We start from the raw sequence: 23,667 nt of genomic DNA on the forward strand, positions 1-23,667 counted from the left end.
ACAGCCTTGTCTTGGTCAGGACCTGCCTCCCCTGCTTTTGGCTTTCCCCCTTGCTCTTTGACCCTTCCCTTCACTGGCTTTCCTGGTTGCTGGCTATCTGTATTCCCTCCATCACACACTCGCCCACTCACCCTGTGCCACCCCGTGGCTTTCTATCAGGCCCTGGCAGAGAAAGTCTGGGATATGACGTGCCCATCTCACACCCTGCTGATATTAAGTGGGTGCTCCCCGGGTGCTCCTGGCCTCTGCCACTGGGCCCATACTCATGGGAAGCCCCCCTAAGTCCCCAGGACCCTGGTTAATGGAGAGATGTGGCTCCCTGGGGCACAGCCAAGGAATCTCCTGGGTTGGCATGGCATCCCTGCTCCCAGCCCTCTGTCACACCCCCTTTTGTCAGCTCAGACCTCTGTGGGAAAGGGACGCTTTAGGCAGCACCCTTGCTGTCCCATGGGCACCAAACCCTGTCCCCAGGTGGAGTGACAGAATGCAGATAGGAAAAGAAGGGGAGAGGGGCCCCAGGCACAGATGTATATCCACAGAGGTGATACAGCTGCGCACCTGTGGAAATAGACATGAGCATATAAAGATAAATGTATGTGTGGAGAGGTGCATAGCCCCTGACACGGTCATGCATGCACACAGCTTGACATTTGCACTCAGACACAGATACACAGCCAGGGAGGGACATTCCCTCAGATGTGTTTGTACGGATCCAGAGAGAGAGCTGGGCACACGCAGGCATAGCTGCATATCCGTGTAGGTAGAGACACGTGGATACACAGAGGCAGAAGTAGGTGTGGTCCATGTGCATGCACAGAGATGGGCGTGTGTGCAAAGAAACGGATATGAATGCACAGTGTTGGGTACAGCAGCAAAGGGCATATTCACACTCAGAAGTGGACAGTCACCCACAGAGAGATTAATGTACCTGGTGCCTGATGCACAGACACTAAGATGGGCTCGTGTGCCCGGGGAAATGGCATGACCAGATGATGACGCAGGCACACCCAGAGACGGACAGTCTGTACGGTGTCTGTACAGTGGCCGAAACAGACAGGTACGGCAGCAGGCCCTCCACCCCGGACATACTCACAGTGCCCCTCAGAGACAGCTCTTGTGTCCCCTAGGCGTCTGAGATGCAGCAGAACCAGTCATGGAGAGGGGAGGCATCTCTATGCCAAGACACCCCCTGGAAGTTTGAAAGTGTGTCCTCAGGGCTCGGCTGTGGGAGTCTGCACAGCCAGGCTCTGGCAGGGCCCCAGGAGCCCGGGGTTGACTGTCCTGTGGGCGGCTCAGGCACTAATGACCCTCGTGGACAGGCAGCGGGCAGCCTTTGTTCCTTCTCCACCCCCCCCCCCCCCCCCCCCCCGGGGACCGGGAGAGAGGCCGAGGCCAGGCTGCTGATTGGAGGGAGGGCAGCCGGGCAGGGGAGGCCCCACCCACTGGAGACTTCCAGGAGAGTTGAAAAGTACTAGCAGACCTGAGGTCTGTGTAGCCTTTGGGGTCTGCGCAAACAGAAGGCAGGATAAGGGAGAGCATGTACCCGAGCTTAGTGGGACTGGCACTCTTCCTCACACTCCACATGCCTTAGCCATCTAGTTCTCACAATGCCTGACAGGTAGCCACTCTCATCTCACAGCTGAGGAAACGGAGGCCTGGAGAGGCGAAGTGACTTGCCCAAGATCACACAGCTAGTAGCTGCCAGAGTTGCAATCTGAACCCACATGGTCTTGGTTCTGGGAGTTGCCAGGCAAAACCACACCAGACCCTTGCCATTCCCCCTGGGGCAGAGGGGGGATTTAAAAGGACATGCTTTGGGCACAGATGAACATGGGCTCAAATTGATAGGGATGCTTCCTAGCTGTGTGTTCCTGAGTAGTTCAATCCGTCAATGGCTGCTGAGCACTTAGGATGTGCTAGGGGCAGGTGTGCAGTGGGGACGGAGACAATGAGATGATGTGCCCTGGGCCAAGCCCCGTGGGAGGCACTGGAGCGAAAAGCCCCAAAAGACAGAGGATGTTCGTAAAAGAGTCAGGTGGCCCTCGCTGTGCTAGGGGAGCACCCAGAGAGGGAGCACTCTCCCAGCTTGGGGTGGGGACAGGGCAACTCCCTGGAGGAGATGACAACATCCATCAAGGGACGATGGAGCAGAAAGAGGGGCAGTTCAGGCTCAAGGAACAGAGCATGAAGAGTGAGAGAGATGCCGGTGGCTGGGGTGTGGAACTCAAGACGGGAAGAAAGTCTGACATGTCCTGAAGAAGCATGAATGCCAAGCAAAGGACTTGGGATCTTATCCTGAGCAGAGGGGTGATGCAGTCAGACCTGCATTTTGGAGAGATCGGGGCAGAGAGCAGTTTGGAGGGGAAGAGAGCAGACAAGAGCAGAGGCACGCAGGCCAGGGAGGAGTTTGCCATCGTCAGGCAGGGGCGAGGTGGTAAGTGTGGCCAGCGGTGGCTTCAGAAGTTGCCTCAGAGCCTAAAGTGGTCACCAAGCTCAAGCACGGACCGTGTACGTGGGGATAAGGGGCAGGGAAGCCGAGGCAGCTGCTACATTTCTGGCTTGTGGGTTGGTGGTGCCACCACCTTGAATAGGAAATCCCAGGGGAGAAGCAAGTTTGGGGGCAACAGGGGTGGAGGGTGACAATGAGTCCACTATAGATTCTGAGGGGCACTCTGGTGGTTACTGCCAGTTGCCAACACAACAGCCTTCTGTGCCTTGCTCTTTGCTAACCAAATCCTGGTTTTGTTGTGGTAGCACTACGCCGGCAGCCCTGTAGACCCTAGAGGAGGGAGGGGAGGGAAGAAAGTGAAGATAAGAAGTGTAGACATTGCTCTCAAGAAGCCTGGCTCTGACAGCCAGCAGATGGGTAGGGTGGGAGCTGGAGGGAAACACAGGTTTGTGAAAAGTGTTTGTATCCCTACCCACCCCCATGATGGGGAGGCGTCCGTGTGCCTAAATGTGGATGACAGAAGGAAAGCCAGGCAGGAGAGGCTGGGGACCCAGAGAGAGGGGAGCTAATGGAGGGTTAGGTCCCAGAGTCAGTGAGAGGGGCAGGCGCTGGGCGTAGGAGGTAGAATTGGCCTCGGACAGGATGTGGAACCATCCTGCAGCTGGAGGGAAGGGACAGATGAACACTTGGAGACAGGGTGGGAGATGACGGGGTGTCTGCTTTCCATCTCTTTGTTTCTGCTGGAGGGGCTGGGGTTGTCTGCAAGGGGAGACTAGTGACCATCTGGGATGATGTCCATGGAGGGTCAGAGACAGAGCCACCTACGGAAACACGGAGAGGCTGGGGGTGGAACTGAGACCCGAGAAGAGGCTGGAGATGCTGACCAGGCACAAGTGCTGACCGCACGGTGACGGAGCGCTGCCCAGCAGTGCTCGGGGGTCCACGGCAGGTGAGAATACAGCCAGCTGGGCTTGCCCCGCAGATGTCACACCCTGGAATCTAAGCCCAAGATGAGGCAAAGGGTATGCCAGGTGTGGGACAAGCACAGGGAAAAGAGACTAGAGGTTGCAGGGAGTGTGGAAAGAGACGGCTGTTTCAAGGGTAGGATGAACATTTCAGAGGTGAGTGATCCAAGGGATAGCAGGTCGAGGGTGTAGTCGTGATGACGGTGACAGTCTTCCATTCTGCGTGGCTCAGCCGATGCCATCACAGCCCCGCCTGCATCTTGGTTTTCACCGTTCCAGGCATGCAGACAGCTTCTGCCTGCAACCCCTGTGCTTTGGAGCCATTCCTTGCCCCTCACCGGTACAACTTGAGGCCATAGTCTACACCATCTGCCGGAAGTGTGCATGCGGGTTGCCCACCATGGTAGCTGCTCGTCAACATACCCTCAACTGGCTTCTTCTCAACCCTGTCTCACTTCCCCACGCCCCTGCCTGTGCTTCCTGGATCACCTCCCAAATAAGCTGCTTGCCCTTAAACCCTTGTCACAGAGCCCTCCTGCAGAGCAACTCGACCCAAGACAGCAGGCTCAAACCCTCTGGGTATTAGTTACCTCCTCTGTAAGACAGGGAGTCTAATGTGCGCCTGTGAAATTAGAAGGGCGCAAGCACAGGGACGTGAGGCTTCTGGCACCAGGCCCAGCACCCAGCAGGCACTAGGTCAGCGCTCTCTCTCATACACACAGTGGGTGTTTAATAAAAGCTCCCGTCCCCTCAGATGGCCCAGGACAGTGGAACCTTTCTGTAGCTGCCAATCAAGTCCCACAGGTAAGCCAGTCTCTCAGGCCTGACCAATCCCGATGCTCTCTGCTGAACACCTTCCAGGTGGCTTCTCATGCTGCCAGCAAAGGGCTCCCCGGGGACCTCCTGACACAAGGATGGGCCAGAGGCAACATGTGGTCTGGCAGATGGCCGTCTGAGTTCCTCTGAGGTAAATAAAAATCGTGCTTCCTCCCATGCGCGGAGCCAGGCGCCAGCTAAGACTTCCCGTGCACCATCTCATTGTATCCTCTCAGGGAGTGACGAGCTACTGTCTTTTCCTCTTCACGCTCTGGAGGCTGGGCCTCAGAGAGATTGGGCGACTTTTCCAGGCTGCTCCCACCCTGCAGGAGAGGCAGAGTCAGGATTCAGATCTCGTCAGCAGAGCCCAGCCTCCTCACTGGGAGGCAGGAACATGCCGTGTTACCCTCAGATGCCCTGTCCTGGTGTACGCTCTGCACAGAGAAGGAGCTTCGCGAACGAGCCCTGGGCTGAACTGAACCAAATGGGGCTCCTAGAGGAAGTAGAAAGATCCTGTTTCCTGTCAGACGCAGAGCCCTTGAGGGCATTTCTACAGCCTGACTCCTAGCACACAGCCTGGCGCAGAGTGATGTTCAGGCAGGGTTTGTGGACCAGATGAGGGAATATCTAAGATTCTTGGCCAGAATCTCCACCGCGGCCCAGATCTGTGATCGCATTAGGAGGTGCGCACTACTATCTTCCCATTCTGTTATTCCAGCTGCCTTCTTCCGTGAAAAAGACTTTTCCCTCATCAGCTGTCCACTACCACCTCCTTCACTCTCCCTCTGAGCTAATCTGAGCATGTCTGAGGGATGCTCATCCCACCGGTCCCACTAATCAGAGCCTCCCGTCAGCACCCCCCATGGGCGGGGATGGGAAAGCCCGTAGCAAACACCCACGACCTGGCTGCAAGACACGTCACCCCGTCCCATTTCCGTGACAGCCCTGTAGGCAGGGCTGAATGGCCCCACTGGACAGATGAGTAAGACTGAGACCCAGAGGAGCTAGATGACTTGTTCAAGGCCACCTGGCCACCTGGCAAGCTAGAGGCTGAGCTGGAGCGGACGCCAGATCTGCCGAGCCCCCAAACTCATGCCCTTTCTCCACCACCAAATTCCCTTCCCTCCCGAAGTTGCTTCCCTTCCTGATGCGGTGTGGCCAGTGCAGATCTCAGAATGTGTAAACCTGGTGACACTAGATCCGTCACCTTAGAGTGGAATGAAGGAAGCACCTGGGGATCGGCTTACTAATTCGAGGGGCTGATGAATTATTCAGGTCGCCATTAACTTAGAGACCTTTTCAGCCTCACCTGTCTTTCCCCTGCTCCAGACCCTCAGATCCTGGCCTGCCCCGAGCTCTACGGACCTGTGGGGGCCCCGGCGAGGAGATGCTGGCAGAGCTGGGGTCCTGTCTGCTGCTGGCAGTGGCTCTGCTAGGCCCAGGCCCCGGGGCCCAAGCCATGACAGGTAGGAGCTCCTGAGGACAGGCGGGCTCTGGGAGGGGGTAGACGAGTGGCCAGGTGGCTGCCAGGGCCTCAGGAGGCTTCCATGTGGGAGGACAGAAAGCAGGAGGCCATATGGAGGGAGTTGGCTGAGTTGAGGATGTATTTGTTTCTGAGATGGTGGAAGACGGTATTTACGGGGTGCCTGCCATGTGCTGGGTGCTTCACAAATATGACTGCATTTCATCTTCACGGCAAACTTCAAGGTGGGCATGAGTTCTCCATTTCACAGGTGAAGAAACTGAGGCAGAGAGAGAGGTTAAGTAACCTGTCCAAGGAGGCATAGTTACCAAGGGCTAAGGGAATGGCTCAGAGAACAACTGAAGGTTTAATGCCAGAGGGAGCCTTTACTCTCCTCCTGACAGCCTGCTGTACTTCCCCACTGCCAGCGGGTGAAATCACAGTCCCTCCTAATGGCATTCAGTGTCTCTCAGGTTTGGCCCTAATCTCCGTAATATCCAGCCTCGGTTCCCTGTGTCCCTTGGGCATCCCATGTCCTGGCAGAGGATATACCCCCCTTCTGGAAATGCTTCTCCCTCAGAGCTTTCACCCCACTGTGCCCTCTGTCTGGAAGGTCCCTTTTCTCCTTTTCCATCTGAGAACCTCTGGGTCATCTATCAAACTCAGGTCAAACATCACCTCCTCCAGGAAGACTTCCACACGCTTTCGTCAGCCTCAGATGCTCCCTTCTTGGAGCTCGCAGAGCCCTCTGCCTGCACCCCGGTCCCGGGTGGCTTTGTGCTGCTCCAGCCCTGTAAGCGTTGTGTGTCTGTGAAGCCAGGGGCGGGGGTGGGGTGGGGTGTCACCTCACTGGTCTTCAAGGGGCGTGCATGTTACAGGTGCTCAGCAAACAGCCCTCTGCCTGGTTTTCCTGCAGGTTCGGGTGGGCCTCCAAGAAGGGAAAGTGACGGTGCCACTCACCTAGTTGGTGGCAGAGGTGGGCTGGGTATGCAGGCGTCTCACTCCTTCCTGTAGGGGGAGAAGCTAGCTGTTCCCATTTTCCAGCCTCTGGGGCTTCAGTGGCCCTGGGGTGACCCTGGGGTGACCCTGGGGTCCCGGGTGGCTGGCTGATTGCTGGAGGACACGGCCTCCCCTTGTGCTGGCGCCTGAGGCCTCCTTGGCCACAGGAATTCTGCTCCAACACTCCCAGGGCTTTTCCTGTCCCGTGGGCAGGGCCGGGGGAAGTACAAGGACAGGCACTGGACAGAATGTCCCTCTGTCCTCCTACCATAAAGGATGAATCAGACACGGTTCCTGCCCCAGCCTGCTGCGGGGGCCAGCAGGGAGCTGACAACCTGAGCGGGGTGTGCTTCTGCAGCCCTTTCTCCCAGGTGCTTGCAGCCACCCCATTTCCCAGATGCGTGACTGAGGCTGGGGGAGTCTAAGTGACCGTGAGAGTTTTGTTCACGTCAATTCCTCCCTCCGAATTGTCCCCAACTAACAACCTTCTTGTTCCTCCTGTGGTCAGACTCAAGTATCACCTTCCCTGTGAATCTTGTCCCTCCCCTAACAGTGCTGGCCCAGCAAGATTGGCCTCCCTCCCTCTGGCCCCCAGAGCCCCTGTGTGGCCGCAGTCACACTGCTTGGCTTTGTCTCATTTGCCTAACTCCCAGCCCCTGACCAACCCCCCCCTCCCCGTTCCACAGTGCTCTCCCCAGGGAGACACCCATTCTGAGTCAGCACAGGCCTGGCTACATGCTTTTTGACCTTTTCAGTGAACAGAGCTAGGAAACTAATTTTTTTAGAAATAAAAATAAATCTTAATTTCAATTCAAATCGAGGACCACAAGTGTTCTATTTAATTTTTTAACTTTATGGTTGTATTGCTCTCCTCTTACACTGAACGTCTTAGCTTCTATTGACATTAACATACATGCTTTATTCCGATTTATAAAATACTATAAAATAGCACTACTGACTGTTATTCAAATAGTAAGTCTACTGAGTCATATTTCAGATTTCTTCGTGGTTCATTTTGTGCTGGGGATATATCCCACTAGGAACATACAGTCAAAAAAAAGCGTATTTCCACGTCATTTGGAATCATTTTTCCCCATGTGAATGTGCCTCCAACCTGATATATGGCTAAGTTTATTTGTTTCAGTTTGGAATATTTAGGGATTACTTAAAAATGTCTTCTTTTTTTTTTTGCCAAGTTAAAAATTATATTAAAAGTTATTCATGATTATAAAGTCAAAATCATAAAACAAGTCGCACTGAAAGAGGTCTAGACAGCATGCCTTTTCTTCCCCTCTGTTTACTCCATCCCCTGACAGAGAATCACCTTTATGTTTCCTTCCATTGTTTTCTTTTTTAAAATATAAGCAAATATGTGCATATGAGAATGTACTTTTAACCGCAACAAGCTGTGCGCATTTTCACTCAGGGCGGGGGTATTATCATTTGTAATGTTTAAATTCCTCACTGCGCACGTGTAGGGTCTGGCACATAGTTCTATTTTATCTAAAATTATAGGTCCACCCTGACATTTCCTATCTCCTTTCCCTGCTTTATTTTTCTCCACAGCACTAATCACTATTCAATATGCTCTATATTTTACTTACTGTGTTTATCATCCATGTTCCCCACCAGAATGTAAATTCCACGAAGGCAAGAATTTTTGTCTGTTCTGCTCCTGCTGTAACCGCAGCACCTAGAACATTGCCTGGCACTCAGATGATGTTTGTTGAATAAATAAAAGAATGCTTGATAAGTATTTGAGGAATAAGCAAATGAATGAGCACACATAGGCATAAATGAATTGATTTAGGGTCGTGGCCTCATGCTCCCTCAGCCCAGCCCATCCCAAAGACCCAGCTTTGTAGCTGGGCCCATCCCCCAGGACCTCAGCACTGACTGAGCCATTCTTCCCTCTTGCCCCAGGTGTTAAATGTGGGGGTGTGCTCTCAGCACCTTCCGGAAACTTCTCCAGCCCCAACTTCCCCAGGCTCTACCCCTACAACACAGAGTGCAGCTGGCTGATTGTGGTGGCCGAGGGTTCCTCTGTGCTGCTCACCTTCCACGCCTTCGACCTGGAGTACCATGACGCCTGTGGCTTCGACTACCTGGAGGTCTACAACGGCGCCTCAGGAGACAAGGGCAACCTGCTGGGGAGGTTCTGCGGCCGGGTGCCCCCGCCGCCCTTCACCTCCTCCTGGCATGTCATGTCCATCGTCTTCCACTCAGACAAGCACGTGGCCAGCCGCGGCTTTTCTGCTGGCTACCAGAAAGGCAAGGGGATCCTGGCAGGGGAGAGGGTGGCCCTGCAGGGGCAGGGGGGAGGAAGAGAAGTGGGCTAAGGCGAGACTTGCAGGCTGCTCCAGAGCCTGGGTGACCCTGCTGTCGCAGTTCGGGGGCAAAGGCAGCCTCTGGCTGTGGTCATGGTGGTTGTGGGTTCCCACCTTCACGGCAGTAGTCCTGGGAGTCCCCAGGAGGGTCTCGCTGTCCTCTTGCATTTGCCATCATCCTTCTTATCCCATGCCATGGCATCAGGACAAAAGAGAGGACGCCATGCTCTGGGGATGGGCAAGAGACCCCTCCCATCCCAACCCAAGTCCTCCAGAGTATAAGATATGCATGGGTCTGTGTGGGGCTGGTGACACTCTCCCTCCCTAAGTCTTTCCTAATGCCTCTTATATTGCAGGTCCCTAACCCTCCCTCCCTCAACCAGGCTGGAAACCTGCCCCATAGTCTAGTGAGGGGGGCAGAGGCCTCCTCCTTGACTTATTCCTCCTGTCTCTAGGCCTCTCTGCATACGCTCAAACCTCCTCCCTTCTCCCAAGGCCCAAACCAAGGGCCTAAATCATGTTAGCTCAAGCAATAGACAACCACAGAGGCTCCTGGCACACAGGGTCTACCGACAGCAATTAGGGGGCTCAGGTGGGACTGCTCCCCAAGCTGGCTTTAGAGGCACAGAATTGTGGAATGAGAAAGCACAAGAATCACAGACTGATCTCATCATAGTTTTGGATGCTTAGGTTTAAAAAAAATTTTTTTTTAATGTTTATTTATTCTTGAGAGAGAGAGAGAGACAGAGCCCGAGCAGGGGTGAGGCAGAGAGAGACACAGAATTGGAAGCAGGCTCCAGGCTCTGAGCTGTCAGCACAGAGCCCAGTGTGACTGTGAGATCATGACCTGAACCGAAGTCAGACACCTTACTGACTGAGCCACCCAGGTGCCCCTAGACCCTTAGGTTTTTCTTTTTTTTAATTTTTAATTTTATTTTTTAAAATTTATTTATTTTGAGACAGAGAGAGACAGAGCATGAACGGGGGAGGGTCAGAGAGAGAGGGAGACACAGAATCCGAAACAGGCTCCAGGCTCTGAGCTGTCAGCATAGAGCCCGACACGGGGCTCGAACTCACGGACCGCGAGATCATGACCTGAGCTGAAGTCGGACGCTTAACCAGCTGAGCCACCCAGGCACCCCGACCCTTAGGTTTTTTAAATGTTAGGGTATCAAAATCATAATACCATGAGCGATGTTTTCCAACATTTTTAAAACCAGAAGTACCTTGGGGCTCCTGGGTGGCGCAGTCGGTTAAGCATCCGACTTCAGCCAGGTCACGATCTCGCGGTCCGTGAGTTCGAGCCCCGCGTCGGGCTCTGGGCTGATGGCTCGGAGCCTGGAGCCTGTTTCCGATTCTGTGTCTCCCTCTCTCTCTGCCCCTTCCCCGTTCATGCTCTGTCTCTCTCTGTCCCAAAAATAAATAAAAAACGTTGAAAAAAAAAAATTAAAAAAAAAACAAAACAGAAGTACCTGTATAGCAAATGGAACCTTATGTTAATCCCCTATATGTAAAAGAGAGGAAGGCAATATTTTATTGGTATGCCTTTACTGTATTTTGTAAGTTCATGTCTCTAGCATTTACTTATTATATGTCAATCACTGAAACCATAAGTCAATATTGATGGCCTCCAACGAGTGAAGTGTTTATATATGACCTGTGACTGTGGACGCTGTCTTTCAGTGCATTAAAGATAGTCTGAATACAGCATAAGAGTGAAACTTGCCCCACATGCCAGCAGACAGATGCCCCAGGTGGCTCCTGTGAACCCCCAGAGCATGGTTTGAAAGCCTCAGCTAAGGGTGTTAGTGTTGAAAAGGGTCTTGCGACTGTCAAACATGCTCTCTCGTTTCACAAACAATAAATTTGAGAGCAGAGAGGGAGTGTGGCTTCCCAAGGTTACATGGCTGTGGGAGGGGGAAATGCTGAGACAAGAAGTCAAGCCCTTAACCGCCCAGCCCAGTGTAGTTAGTGCCCGGTTCACAAAGCCGTGCCCTGGGGTGAGATTCTGGAGTTTTGGGAAATACCAGCGTGCCCCTCCCTGCCGGTGGCCTCCAGCTGGTCGGGTCATTCGTCATCACCCACCTCCTAATTGTGCTGGCTGCTCTGGCTTCCAGAGGGCTTTCGCCAGCATCTTAGACTCTTGCATGAGCCCGAGCCTGGTGGATCAGGCCGGGCAGGTCTTCTGACCTCTCCTACTCCCACGAGGCTCAGGGGTCACTTGCCCGGGGCCACACCCCTAAGAGAAGACAGAGCTGAGAGGACATCTCAAGCCTCAGACCACAAGCCCATTCCAAGTCCATCTCTACTTCATCAGATCCTCTCTCCAAGCCTCAGCTTGCGCATCTGTCACAGAGGTCTGAGAACACTCCTGAACTCAGAAACCTCAGGCTCTGTGCCCCATGGGCCTCACAGGAGGGGACAGTGAGAAGCAGCAGGTCAAGGGCCCGGGCTCTGCAATCAGGCAATTCCGGCTCTCCCTGTTACCAGCTGGGTGACCCGCTGTCAGAGCCCTGCCCGTGTTCCTGGGGCCTCGCCACGTCAGCGGCTCCTGCCAACCTCCGTGTCTCTGTTTGAAGGCTTCCTCTGAAGTCTCGGTTGGTCACCTGTATCCCCAGCAGCCTCGGCCTGGACTCTCAGGGGTTGGTGTACAAACGCCCCAGCTCCTTTCTCTCGGGTGACAGAACTCTGAGGCGTGTGCCTGACACCCTTCCCCCGAGTTCCCCAACAGGGCTCAGCAGCTGGCCTAAGAATACCCTTTAGTGACCCTGGCTCCCTCATTCCTCACATGGGGCACCCCGTGTCTCCCAAATAAACTCCTTGTGCTCGGACCCTCGTCTCAGGGGCTATCTGGGTGAACTCCAACCCCCCCAAGTAAGTTACTTACCTTCTCTGTGCCTCCATTTTCTCAACCATAAAGTGGGGAGAACCACTGAGCATTTCTCTAGGGTGATGGTAATGGTGTCAGAAGACTGTGTAGGTGCTAAGTGCTGGGCCCGTGCCTGACGCTTAGCAAGTGCACGGGGGATGGTGACGAGGTTCCCATGACATACCTGTGGGAGCGGCACGTTGGGGGGTGTCCGGTTCCCAAGGGAAGGGGTCCAGGGGACCACGGGGAGGAAGAAAGGTCAGTTAAGAAGGGCTTCCTTGCAGATGTGTGTGGCGGCGTCCTGACGGGCCTTTCGGGGGTCCTCACCAGCCCCGAGTACCCCGACAGCTACCCCAACAACGTGGAGTGCCGCTGGGTGATCCGGGCCGCCGGCCCCGCCACTGTCAAGCTGGTGTTCGCGGACTTCCAGATGGAGGGCAATGAGGAGTGCACCTATGACTACGTGGTCGTCCTTGGGGGGCCCGGCCCTGCCCACGGGCATCACTACTGTGGCAGCACCAGGCCCCCCACCCTCGTGTCGCTGGGCCACGAGCTACAGGTGGTTTTCAAGTCCGACTTTAACATTGGAGGTCGGGGCTTCAAGGCCTACTACTTCTCAGGTAGAAGGGGCTGGGGCTACACCTTGAGTCCCCCGTGCATGCTGTGTCTGTCCCTGCCCGGCCAGTACGAAGGCATAAGCATGTCTCCGCCTCTCTGAAGTCTTCCTGATTGAGTCAGAGTTAGTCCCTTCTTTCAACTCCTTTAGCAATGATCTAACACTCTCATTTATGTTTGTGCTCTGCACATTGATCTCCCCTGACTGTGAGTTCCTACGGGTTTGTCTTTGTACCTGCCGCATAGAAGGGATTCAATTAATGTTTGTACAAATGAATGAATGAACTCTTGACAGTGAAGTGAACTAGACAGTGGAGGAGACGGAGAAGGAAACAGACAATGAAAACCCACTGGGATCGGTGCTAACAGTAAGGATCATGGATGACTTCCTGGAGGAGAAGAGAATCCAGTAGTGTTTTGAAGGAGTTAGCCAGAGGCTGAAGGAAGGGAAGGGTATTCCAGGTAGAGAGGTCAGCATGTGCAAAAGCACAGAGGACAGAGAGGGCTTAGTGTGCTTGTATGCTGGATGTTTGGTGAGGCTGGGAGGTAGGGCTGGGTGAGAGGGGCAGTGAGAAAATGAGCAAGGTCAGGTGATGAGCCACCTTGTCTGTCAAGTCCAAGTTTGGTCTCCACTCTGAGGACACGTATTAGGTCCTGTTACTGAATTCCTGATGGGGCCAGCCCTCGTGGACTTCCAACTGGAATGAGAGTCCCAGCTCCCAGCCAGTTTCAGTGTAAAGCAGGCTTTGGGATCAATTGTCTGGTTTACTGGCCATGGTGCCCATCCCCTGCCAGGGTGGTTTTAGGACCTTTATGGCGCCCACTGCCCCAGCTGTACTGCAGAGGGTGACAGTCTCCACCCTTCTCATCATTGCTCCTCTGTCCCTCTCTCCCCAATCCAGGAGAATGCCAGGAAGTGTACACGGCTGTGCGAGGCAACTTCTCCAGTCCACAGTACCCCAGCTCCTACCCTAACAACATCCACTGCCACTGGACCATCCGCCTGCCTCCTGGCTACCGGGTCAAGGTGTTCTTTCTGGACCTGGATCTGGAGGGTCCCAGCAGCCTGACCAGGACCTGCGACTTTGACCATCTGGCGGCCTTTGATGGGGCCAGTGAGGAGGCGCCCCTCCTGGGGAATTGGTGTGGCCACCACCTGCCAGCACCAGTCACCTCAAGTCACAACCAGCTTCTGCTTCTGCTGCACACAGACCGCAGCACCACCCGAAGGGGCTTCTCTGTGGCCTACATTGGAGGTCAGCTGGGGTCGAGGGTGTGGGTGTGCTGATGGGGGAGGGCAAGGCTGGGGTCCCAGGTCTTTGTAGCTTCCTCTCTCCAACCCACCAGCTGGTGTCCTCAGCCTCTTCCCGTGTGGCTACAGCATGGCCACCTGCTGCCCTGGGACCTCTGAGACCTGCCAGTGTGGCCCTTGCTTATTTCTACTACCACAGGGCTCTGCCTTTCCAGTTTCCAACTCCACGATCCCTAATCGCCCTGACCCCATCTGTCTCTTTCCCCCTGGGGCCCCTGGCCTCTCTTGAGCTGTGGCTTATCCTATGTATCCAGGGGCAGTCCACAAAATATGGCCACGTTACTTATGATAAACAATTGGCATAACCATGGAGATGCCAACAAGCTTTGCTTGTGTCTGTCATAAATCCTGACTGACAGTGGCTTGCACAAATGGCCTTTTTTCCCCTCACATAACAAGAAGTCTCCAGCTAGGCAGCTGCTTTGTTGGTTCAGGGACTTTAACACTGTCTCAGCCGGTATCTCTGGGATTCTCTTGGCCTTCTGACTGCAAGATGGCTGCTACGACTCCAGACATCATGTCCGTGTTCCAGGCTGGAAGAGGGTAGGGGAGATGCCAGCTACAAATGTCCCATTATTAGGAAAGCAAAAGGATTTTCAGAAGCCCTGAAAAGACTTCTTGGTCTCATGAGTTTGAACTTGGTCAGATAGTCATGCCTAGCTTCAGAGGCAGCTGAGGAAGCTGGTACTGGGCTTTTCCAGCTTCCATCGTGCCCATTAGAGTTGCCAGCCAGCAGCGTCCACCATCTCTGCTGTCTTCTCATCCCCTTCCCTGGGCCATGGGCCCAGAAATGCCTGTGCTCTGGACCCATTTTGCCCTCTGTCTGAGCAGAGAGAAGCTCCTCATTGTGCAGATGTGGGAAGGGAGGTCCAGAGAGAGGAAAGACCACCACAGTCACACAGGCAGTGGGGACACAGCCAGGACCAGAACTCATGCCTGCCTCCTTTGTGGCTGAGCGGGGCCCGAGGGGAGGGAGTCAGGGCTGAGCTCAGACAGACCAGGGCCACATCCAAATGCTGCCATTTACCAGCCATCCAATGGCCTCATCTGTACAAGGGGTTGGTAAGTGCCCTAGGTAGGTGGTCATTCAGATGAAATGAGGCAAACAGGTCCCAGTGCCTGACTCTGAGCACATGCTTGCTGAGGGTGGATTTTTTTCCCTCCTGTGTCTCAGGCCTGGTCTGCATTCAAAACATCTCCCCTCCATCCTTACCCCCAACACAAGTGGTGATGGGGAGGGAAACAGCAGAGCCTCAGCGATCTAGTGGCAGCAAAGTGACCTGGGAAGACCCACCCTCCAGGGCCTCAGTTGTTTCCATCCATAAACTGGGGGAGGAGAGCTGTCCCTTTTTAGAGCAACCCCTTCTAGAGTTTCACTCCAGAGAGCCAGGTGCCATGGGATCTGCCACAGCCAACTGGTAAGTTGTCTTTCCTCTGCGGGTCTCAGTTTTTCCATCTGTAAAATGAGGACACTGGCTGAAGGATCTTTAAAATCCCCTTTGGCTCTAATAGTCTTGTTTCTGGGCATGGGTCCTCTCCCAGCTCTGTGGGATCTTGGACAAGCCCCTTTTCCTTTTGGTTCCTCCAGAGACTGAGGGTGGGGCAGCTCAAATCCTGGCTCTGTTCCAGGGCCAGGAGCCCCACTCCCACCCACCCCACCACCCTCCCCAGATCCCCATGGGAGCCCAGGGTCAGACAGGGGCACTCACGCTGGGCCAGGCTCCAGATGTGGCCCAGGCTGCAGGCGGCCTCCCGGCTGGAGGACAAGCTCGGCATCAATCAGGGGTGACACACAGTTCAGCGCCACCGAGATCATCGTGGGAGACGGCGGGCCCATAAATCCCCGACTGCCCAGACACCAGAGGCTGAAATATGTCTGAGGCATTTCCCGGAGAGGGGCTGAGAGTTCCAGGCCTCTGCCTGCCAGCTCTTCCCTTTCCCTCCCACCAGCCACCCCTTCCTCCCCTTCCACTGCCCCCGCCCCAGCCAGCACGGCCCACCCCCCCCAATACACATGCTCAAATACAAAATACACCCAGTCACAAAACATCACCCCATCCTGTGTGTATAGGGTGGGGAGATACCCAAAGACTAGATCCTATAAACTCAATAACGGTTAAAATCCCAACGCAACCACCGCAAACAGCCTCACCTCTCAGAGCTTCAGTTTCCGAAACTGTAAAATGGGTTTAGTTGTGTCCACCTCATGGAGTCATCGTGGGGAGAGAGTGAGGCTTCCTTCACCACCCTCTGCAAAACTACTGTTCTGCTCCCCCCACCTCCCCACATATCCCCTGCTTTCCCTGTTTCTTTTTTGTTTGATTTTCTTTCAGCCCACTCTGACATGTATTTTATTTTACGTATGTATTGCCGCCTCACCCAACTAGAATGTAAGCTCCAAGAAGGCAGGGAGTTTGGGCTCTTTTCTTCTGTTTCTGTTTCCATGGTGCCTGTTAGAATTGTGCCCGCACATAGCGGGCCATCAATAAATATGTGTTAAATGATTGAATGAATTGCCTGGCACATCGCAAAGAGATCAGCAAATGTAGCTCTTCTTATGGTTAAGAATATTCACTTATTCATTCATTCATTCATTCAGCACCCCACGGCCCCTGCCAAGTTCTGTGCCAGGCTGCAAGGACACGAGAGGGCCTGGTGCGTGCCCTGGAGCTCACAGTCTGATGGAGTTAAGTGGAGTAACACGTGTAAAACATCCCCATAGGGCTGCATAGGAGTCTCCCCTCTCCGAGCCTTGGTTTTCCCACACACCACCCGTTGGGTGGTGTCTGGGGGTGCTGGGGGCAGACCACCTGCCCCTTAAGGCCTCCAGCCCCTCCTTCCCTCCATCCCCAGTCGTGCCCGTGAACGTGAGCTGCTCCCGCACGGATTTCCAGATCCTGATCTCCGCGCAGGCACTGGCACCGCTGGAGCGGACCAAGGTCTACCTGGGCAGCCGGAGCTGTGCCGCCCAGGAAGTCGGCAGCACCTTCCGGATCCAGGCCCGCTTCGACACCTGCGGCACAGAGTCTCAGGTAGGAGCAGGGGCGGGGGGGGAGGGGAGGAGGGCAGGCGTGAGGGAGAGGGTCTGACCCCTGCTGAGAGGCACCTGCGATTCCTGAGAATTCTGGCTCCAGTGACCCCACAAGCCCGGGTGCAGAACTCAGCCCCTCTTGGCTTTACCCCAACAAACTTGCTCAGTGTAGACATGACAAAATACTCAAACAGGGAAGACAGAGCAGGGGGCCCCGCTGCACAGCGCAGTGACGGCCAAAAGCCCCTACTGAAGGCTCCTCCTGCAAGGCCCTGACCCTGACCATCCTCGGAGGCCTTCCTGCTGTTCCTTGCCTTCTCCTGGGCACTCCTCGCCACCCAGTCCCCACCCTTTTAACATGCAGCCCTTGCTGCCCCCTGCTACCCCTTCCCCAACCCGTGATCCAAATCGTCCCTGGGCTCCACACAACAAAAGGGCCTTTCAAGTAACAGGAACCACTTCCCTCCAAAGGCAGTGAGGCTTACAAATAAATGAGTTTTTTCTACTATCCTTATATTTTCAAGGCTTTGACTCCAGGTTTGGGGCCCTCGGAGTCACTGGCAGCAGCCCAAGCACCTGGGATGTTTGTATTCTTAGGACAGATTGGAGGGGAAAGGAGAGACATCCCCCCCGCCCCGCCCACCCCCAGAAGGAGCTCCCATCCCCAGCCTTGGTATCCAGGGATGTGCCAGACTGGCTTGGCAGAAATCACACACTTTCCAGCAAACCCTACTGCCTCCAACATTAGCTGAATATATGCCTCTGGCCCCTCCAGCCCGCCCCTCTGCTTCCCCAGCCTCCTGGAAATCTCTGTCCTTTAGACCTGAAGAAAAAGAGAAGTGGGGGCAGAGTCTTGGCTGCCAAGATGACCTGCCCTCCCCCCTACTCCATGCCCTGAGTCCTCATTCCACAGAGCCATGAAATGATGGCGACAGAGAATCCCAGAGGCAGGGAACCATGAAGTCGAGAATAAGGGATCACAGACACTCGGAGTCTCCGAGTCATGGAATCACCACCCTAACTTGGAACCAAAAAATCATGGAATCTTGGAGCCAATATCATGGGAAACATAAAAGCTGAGAACCGTAGACTCCTGGATCCCTAGTGTCACCCTTATAAGTCCTAGACCCACGAGGACCAGTCTCTTCATCGGGTCGCTTCCAAAGATGCGCAGCTCAAACAGCCAAAGGCAATGACAACCTTTCTGTGCATCTCTGAAAAAACACTGGAGACTTGATTTCATAACCAGAATACCAACCACGTCTTGTGTGGCTTTTTCCCCTCAAGTCTCTCACTCATCGAAAACCCCTAAAACTTCCCCTCATCCCCATTTTATGTGATTTTTTTTCTCCCTTCTTTACTATGTGGATTCACTTGACCCTTTCACTGGGTCCCCTGCCACTCACAGGTCCTGTCTTTCTTCATCCAGTAGCCCAATTCTGTATCACAAAAATCTAGGACATCAGTCTTCCCCAGAGGGTGTGGTGGCAGACAGGTTGAGGGTGCACATGCAGAAGCCTCTTTTGGGGACCTGGAATCCGAGCCTTTTGGAAGCCCCTCTGTGACTCCCTTTCACACCCTTCCCCAGAGGGGTCGCCCAGTGTCCAGTGACGACAGCTGCCGACTGCCCCTGCTTGCTCGCGTTGCGTTAGGCAGCTTCGCTGTTAAGAAGCATCAGCTCAGAAGTGCTACCACTGGACATGGGTGGTTGGGCAGCCTGAGGGGTGTAACAGCTGCTGCAGACTTGGGGTTGGTGGGGAGACTAGCCCTGTGCCACTGCAGCCCCCTGCTCCAGGCCACGCCAGACTGCCCACTAAAACACTGCCCCTCAGTTCTGGACCCAAACACCCCACCATCTTGAGGGCAACCTGCCTCCTGCCTCCCTCATCTGTAGGGGTAGGGAGGGCAGCAGTGTGCCAGGCCCCCCACATTTCACTCCTCGGCGGCTCTGCCTAAAGCTGGGTGGTGCCACTGGGATGGCCAGGGACTCCAGTTCCATGTCACTTGTGTGTCGTGTGACCTCAGACAAGGGATTTAACTTCTGGGCTTTGGTTTCCTAATCTATAAAATGGGGGTATTAATGGTGCCAATAAGAGAGGGTCACTGTGAGAATTAAATGAGATAATGCACTTGAAACAGAGGCTGGATCATGGCAAATGTCCCTGTTACTGCTGCTACTCTCTCTCATAGACCCCGCCTCCTTGAAGCCAGAGCAAGCACTGACCCATCAAAACTGATATTGTCCTTCCAGACATCCCCATGGTGTCCTTTTTACAGGTGGGGACACTGAGGCTCCAAGCAGAAAGGGAGTCAGTGGCCCAGCTGGGACTAGAACCCAGGCTCCTAGGGTTCTGCCCCCTTGGCACTGAGTCCCGACATATCTAGAGGAACAGGGTCAGCCCTTGGCCCCTTCAGGTGCGAGTGAGTGCCCTGTGACCCCCCCACAGAGGAGGAACAACACGTCGGTGATCGTCAGCGTGCTGTACATTGACTTCTCGGCTGGTGGGCAGGAGGACATCCATGAGTACGAGGTCCGCTGTGAGCCACGGCGCAAGGAGGCTTCTATCCACCTGCTGTCTGGCTCCGACTGGCTGGGGCCCTATGCCGCCACAGCCGAGCATCTTCAGGAAGCGCCACCCAGGGATGAGGTGGAGGCCCTGGAGGGCCCTGTGGCCATGGTGACCCAAGACACCAGTGACATTGTCTTCCTGGGCCTTTGCATCCTGGCTGGAGTCCTCATGGTCATTGCCATCGTGGTCCTGATGCTGCTGTGAGCAGGCAAGGGACCTGGGTTCTGGCTTCCCTGGGAGGCAGCTTGCGGTCCCCAAAACAGGAGCAGACCAGGCTTTATCGACTTGTTGGCGACCATGGACAAGTCACTGTCCCTCTCCGAGACTCAGTTTCCTAGGCTCACAGAGCTGGTGTGAGTCTCAGAGAAGAGCACGAATGGATATGAGCTTTGTAAACTATGTCATGTTGTGTGTGTGTGCAATTGTTACTAATTTGAAAGATGGCCTGCAGTAGAAAAGAAGACTCCTGTGTGTGTTACTTGGCATCATGGATAGCTGTGGTCACTGGTCACTTGTTCTGTAACTTGCACAAGTGCTTTACCCACTCAGGATAAAAACAAGGGCATCTTTTATTTTTCCAACTAATGGCTCATCACAAGCCTTCATTGGCAGGAAATTTAGTAACTGTATAGGGGCCTCCACTCTCTTGAACTGACTCAGGAACCTTGAGGACTTCATCCACAGCAGGCCAGTCCTGCCTCCAAACTCCAGAAACAGAGAGAAAGGGAGCCGAAACCCCACCTAGTGCTGTCATCCCAGCCTCCGCCATGTGGTGTCGCTGTTGGAGGCTGGTCGTGCGCATCCCAGTGGATCCTGTCTGAAGAGGTGGCGATGCCCTGCGAGGTCAGATCCCTGCATAAAACACAGGCGGGCCCACACTGTGCTCAGCAGTGAGGCTGGAAGCTGAGGACTGGTGTCTCTTTCATGTTGGCGTTTTTCCTTAAATAGATCGTGATCCTTGACTGCAAAGCTGACTGAAGTTCCTGTGTCTTTGTCCTCACCCCTGATGTTGAGTCCATTGTTTCCCTTCAGATGAGTTCTCTTTGGAGCCTGTGGACCTTCTCCTGCCATTGGACTTCACTCAGAGCTACTCCAGCATCCCCGTGTTTCTCTAAGTTCACACTACGGGGAGCATGGGTTGGGTTCCTGGTGCTTTCTGGCATCCTCAAGCAAATTGGTCCAGTCCCCCCAGAGCTCCAAGTGGAACAGCCTTGTTAATGAAAAATAAAGAAAGAAATATAGTTGTAATACACCACTTTCCCCTGCTCACCCGTATATTTGCGTAATGAATCACTCACAATCAACAGAAATCTCCACCTTGACCATGCTGACCACGGTGCTCAAGTAAGTGAATTGGAGCCTGATTATAGTTCTTTCAACAACCCAACCAACATCCACTTGTTTCCAGCTTTGTCCCCATTGTTGTGACCGGCTCCAAGCACCCAGCAGCGAAGAAGTCAAATGAGATTTCCTGCCTTTGAGATGTCTACACCCAGGTGTAGCAGCTTCGGGGAGAGGGAGGCAGACAGTAACTTGCAGAGAAAACGAGAGTGAGAAAAGCCAACAAAGTAAAAAATTAAGCAAGGGAAAAAGAGTTGCCTGGACATTAGGAGAACTGGTTCAAGTCCAAGTTCTTCTCATTAATTGTGCAAACCTGGGCAAGTCACTTTGAGTCTGTGGGCCTCGATATCTCCATCTGCAAAATGGGACCACTGTTCATAGCTTGCTGTAAGATCGTAGCAACACGATGAACTAGGGAGGTCTGCCAGGATAATGTGCCAGCAGGGGAGTTTTGACTGACACCCCGGGGTGTTGGGAGCAGAGACCCCGTCCTCTTTGTCTCTCACCCACCTTCTCCCTCTCAGATTTCTCTAGCCACTGAGCTACCTTTGCCAGCCTACAAACCACCTGGGTCTCAGTTTCTCTGGACAAGACTGATTACATCCCCCTGCCCCCAAGGTCAGCCTTCCTGCCTGCAAAGCAGGGGTGATGATAAATAACACCCGCTGCATTGGTTCTGTGTGGGGCCTGAGATCATGCATGACAGTGGCCAGTACCTGAGAAGGATTCAACAAACCTGTTATGACCTTGACCTATGAGTTCATACAAAAGCTCCAGCCTAGAAACCCAAATTCTCGGCCCAACTTTGCCACTGGCTTGCTGTGTGGCCTTCAGGAACCCATTCCCTTCTCTGGCCACAGTTCCTGTTTTTAAAATGTAACAAGCATCATTATCACCTCTGGCACCATCACTGTCGTAGCGACGACTCATAAGCACCAGCTACATGGCAAGTGTTTGAGCTGTGTCAGCTGACGTAAGCCACCTTGTGAGGCAGACATAATTGCCCCCATTTCACAGATGAGGAAACTGAGGTCTGGGGAAGGAAGTGCCTTGCGCCAGGTCACAGGTGATGAAATGCTGAAGCGAGGCCGAGAAGAGGCAGTTCTTTCCTAAGCTGGGGCCTCTTGGGCCCCCAGGCCAAGCTCTCAAACCCAAGGGCGATGTCTGGTTGGGAAAGGACTGGAACGGCCGACAGGGAGAGGATGGTTTTACCCATGGACGTGCCCAGATACTGCCATTCCCAGCCCTCTGGGCAGCTGACACGTTGATTATCCTGCCTGAGCCATGGGAAATGACAGTCTTTCTGACGGTACAGTGTCTATTAGAAATGAAAGGGCTGAAATGATACCCATTAGCCAACACGCCCTGGCCCAGGAAGAGTGTCTGATGGTATGTGTACGTGTACCAGTTTCCCCTTGGGGGAGGGGGGGGCCCTTACCCCCCCCCCCCCCCCCCCCCCCGCACTGGTTATATGGTCTCGGGCCTGCCTACCCCGAACCGAGAGCTTCGGGTCCTCCCGCCTGCCTGTCCCGGTAGAGCCAACGTTACAGATGAGGAAATCCTTGGCAAATGGAAGTGCCAGCCCTGGGAAGATGCCTTCTGGCCTCCTGGTCAGGCAGACCGGCGTTCATTTCCATTCTCGCCCTGACTCTGTGTGACCTCGGGCAAGTTGCTTAACTTCTCTCAGCCTCAGTTTCCTCATGCGCAGAATAGGGGCACAAAGATGCTCCTCCCGAGGTCATCGTGAGGCTTGAGAGAACACAGGGAGAGCGCCCACATGGGGCTTCCACCTGTACGATTCTGGAAGCTGGCAGGCCCCGGCCAGGCGAGGGCCTCTTCCCCGAGGAGTCCTCAAATCTCAGAGTCGGAAGGGTCTCCCCAGACTCCTAGCTCCCCTGCTGATCTTCAAGAGACCATAATCGTTCCCACCCCCAGACTGTCACTTTGTACCCCTTTGCCTTCCTTCGTAAGACGTATCGCCGTCTGAAATGATGCGAGGTGTGTGTGTGCTTTCCTTGTCCCCGTCACTACGACGCCAGCTCCACGAAGGCAGTCTTTATCCCACCCGCCCCTGCCAGAGCCGGGCACACGTGCCCTTCAGTAAGTATCTGTGATCGGCTGAGTGAATGAACGGAGGAGCTCCACGTGACTCCATCCACCGAATCCCACGTGTGTGGCAGTCTCGGAACTTCGGTGCAGTCTGAGTCACGGACATTTCCCAAGTATCTTCTCTGGGCCACCCTCTGCACGGACACGCAGACTGGCTCAGACACGGCCCTCCCTCAGGAGCTCAGCGTCCTGGGGGGCAGGGAGCGGGGAGAACCAGGCATCTCACGGTGAGAAGTAGTACTTCCTGGAGGAACACAGCCAGCCAGGGGACCCCTCGCTCTCCCCCTGCCCTCCAGTCTCCCGGGGGGCTCCTCAGGCCGAGCCCAGAGGTATGCAGTCCGTGTGGCCAGTCTCCCTAGGACACAGAGCAGGGTGGAGAAGAGTGACAGTGGATCTGGACGGGCAAAGGGAGACCAGCACAGAAACGAACAAAGTGCTTTCCTCTCAAAGACTTTTGGGAACAAGACAAGGTTTAAATGGCTGCCTCAGCTCGGGTGAGTGCAAGAGGAGCCCAGAGGGATGATTCATGCTTCCAGGAAGGCGCATCAGGCAGAAGACAGGGAATGGCATCCCAGGAGTGGGGAACAGCAGGTGCTAATGCAAGAAGGTGCGGAAGGGTATGTCATGATGGGGATGGGAAGGAGGGCTGGGGAGGGGGGCTAGGAGGTATGTTGGGGCGATGCTGGAAAGGCGGGATGGGAAGTTACTAGTCAGGACACCTGGATGGCACTAGCAGCTTCTCTCAGAACAACAATGGAAGGAGCCCTCTGTGTCCTTGGGCTCCGAACGAAGACACCCATTG

At 54.4% G+C, this 23,667-nt stretch overlaps 1 protein-coding gene across 1 annotated transcript; it reads left to right on the forward strand.

The window, feature by feature from the left end:
• Positions 1-1,531: 1,531 nt before the first annotated feature.
• CDCP2 (CUB domain containing protein 2) lies at positions 1,532-21,458 on the forward strand. The gene is made up of 6 exons (XM_049617126.1): positions 1,532-5,696; positions 8,615-8,962; positions 12,172-12,507; positions 13,405-13,758; positions 16,668-16,846; positions 19,293-21,458. Exons 1-6 carry the CDS (start codon positions 5,618-5,620, stop codon positions 19,617-19,619), a joined length of 1,623 nt encoding a protein of 540 aa, XP_049473083.1. The 5' UTR covers positions 1,532-5,617; the 3' UTR covers positions 19,620-21,458.
• Positions 21,459-23,667: the final 2,209 nt, after the last annotated feature.

Source organism: Panthera uncia, assembly GCF_023721935.1.
Source record: "Panthera uncia isolate 11264 chromosome C1 unlocalized genomic scaffold, Puncia_PCG_1.0 HiC_scaffold_4, whole genome shotgun sequence".
In the NCBI taxonomy this organism is placed as follows: Eukaryota; Metazoa; Chordata; class Mammalia; order Carnivora; family Felidae; genus Panthera; species Panthera uncia.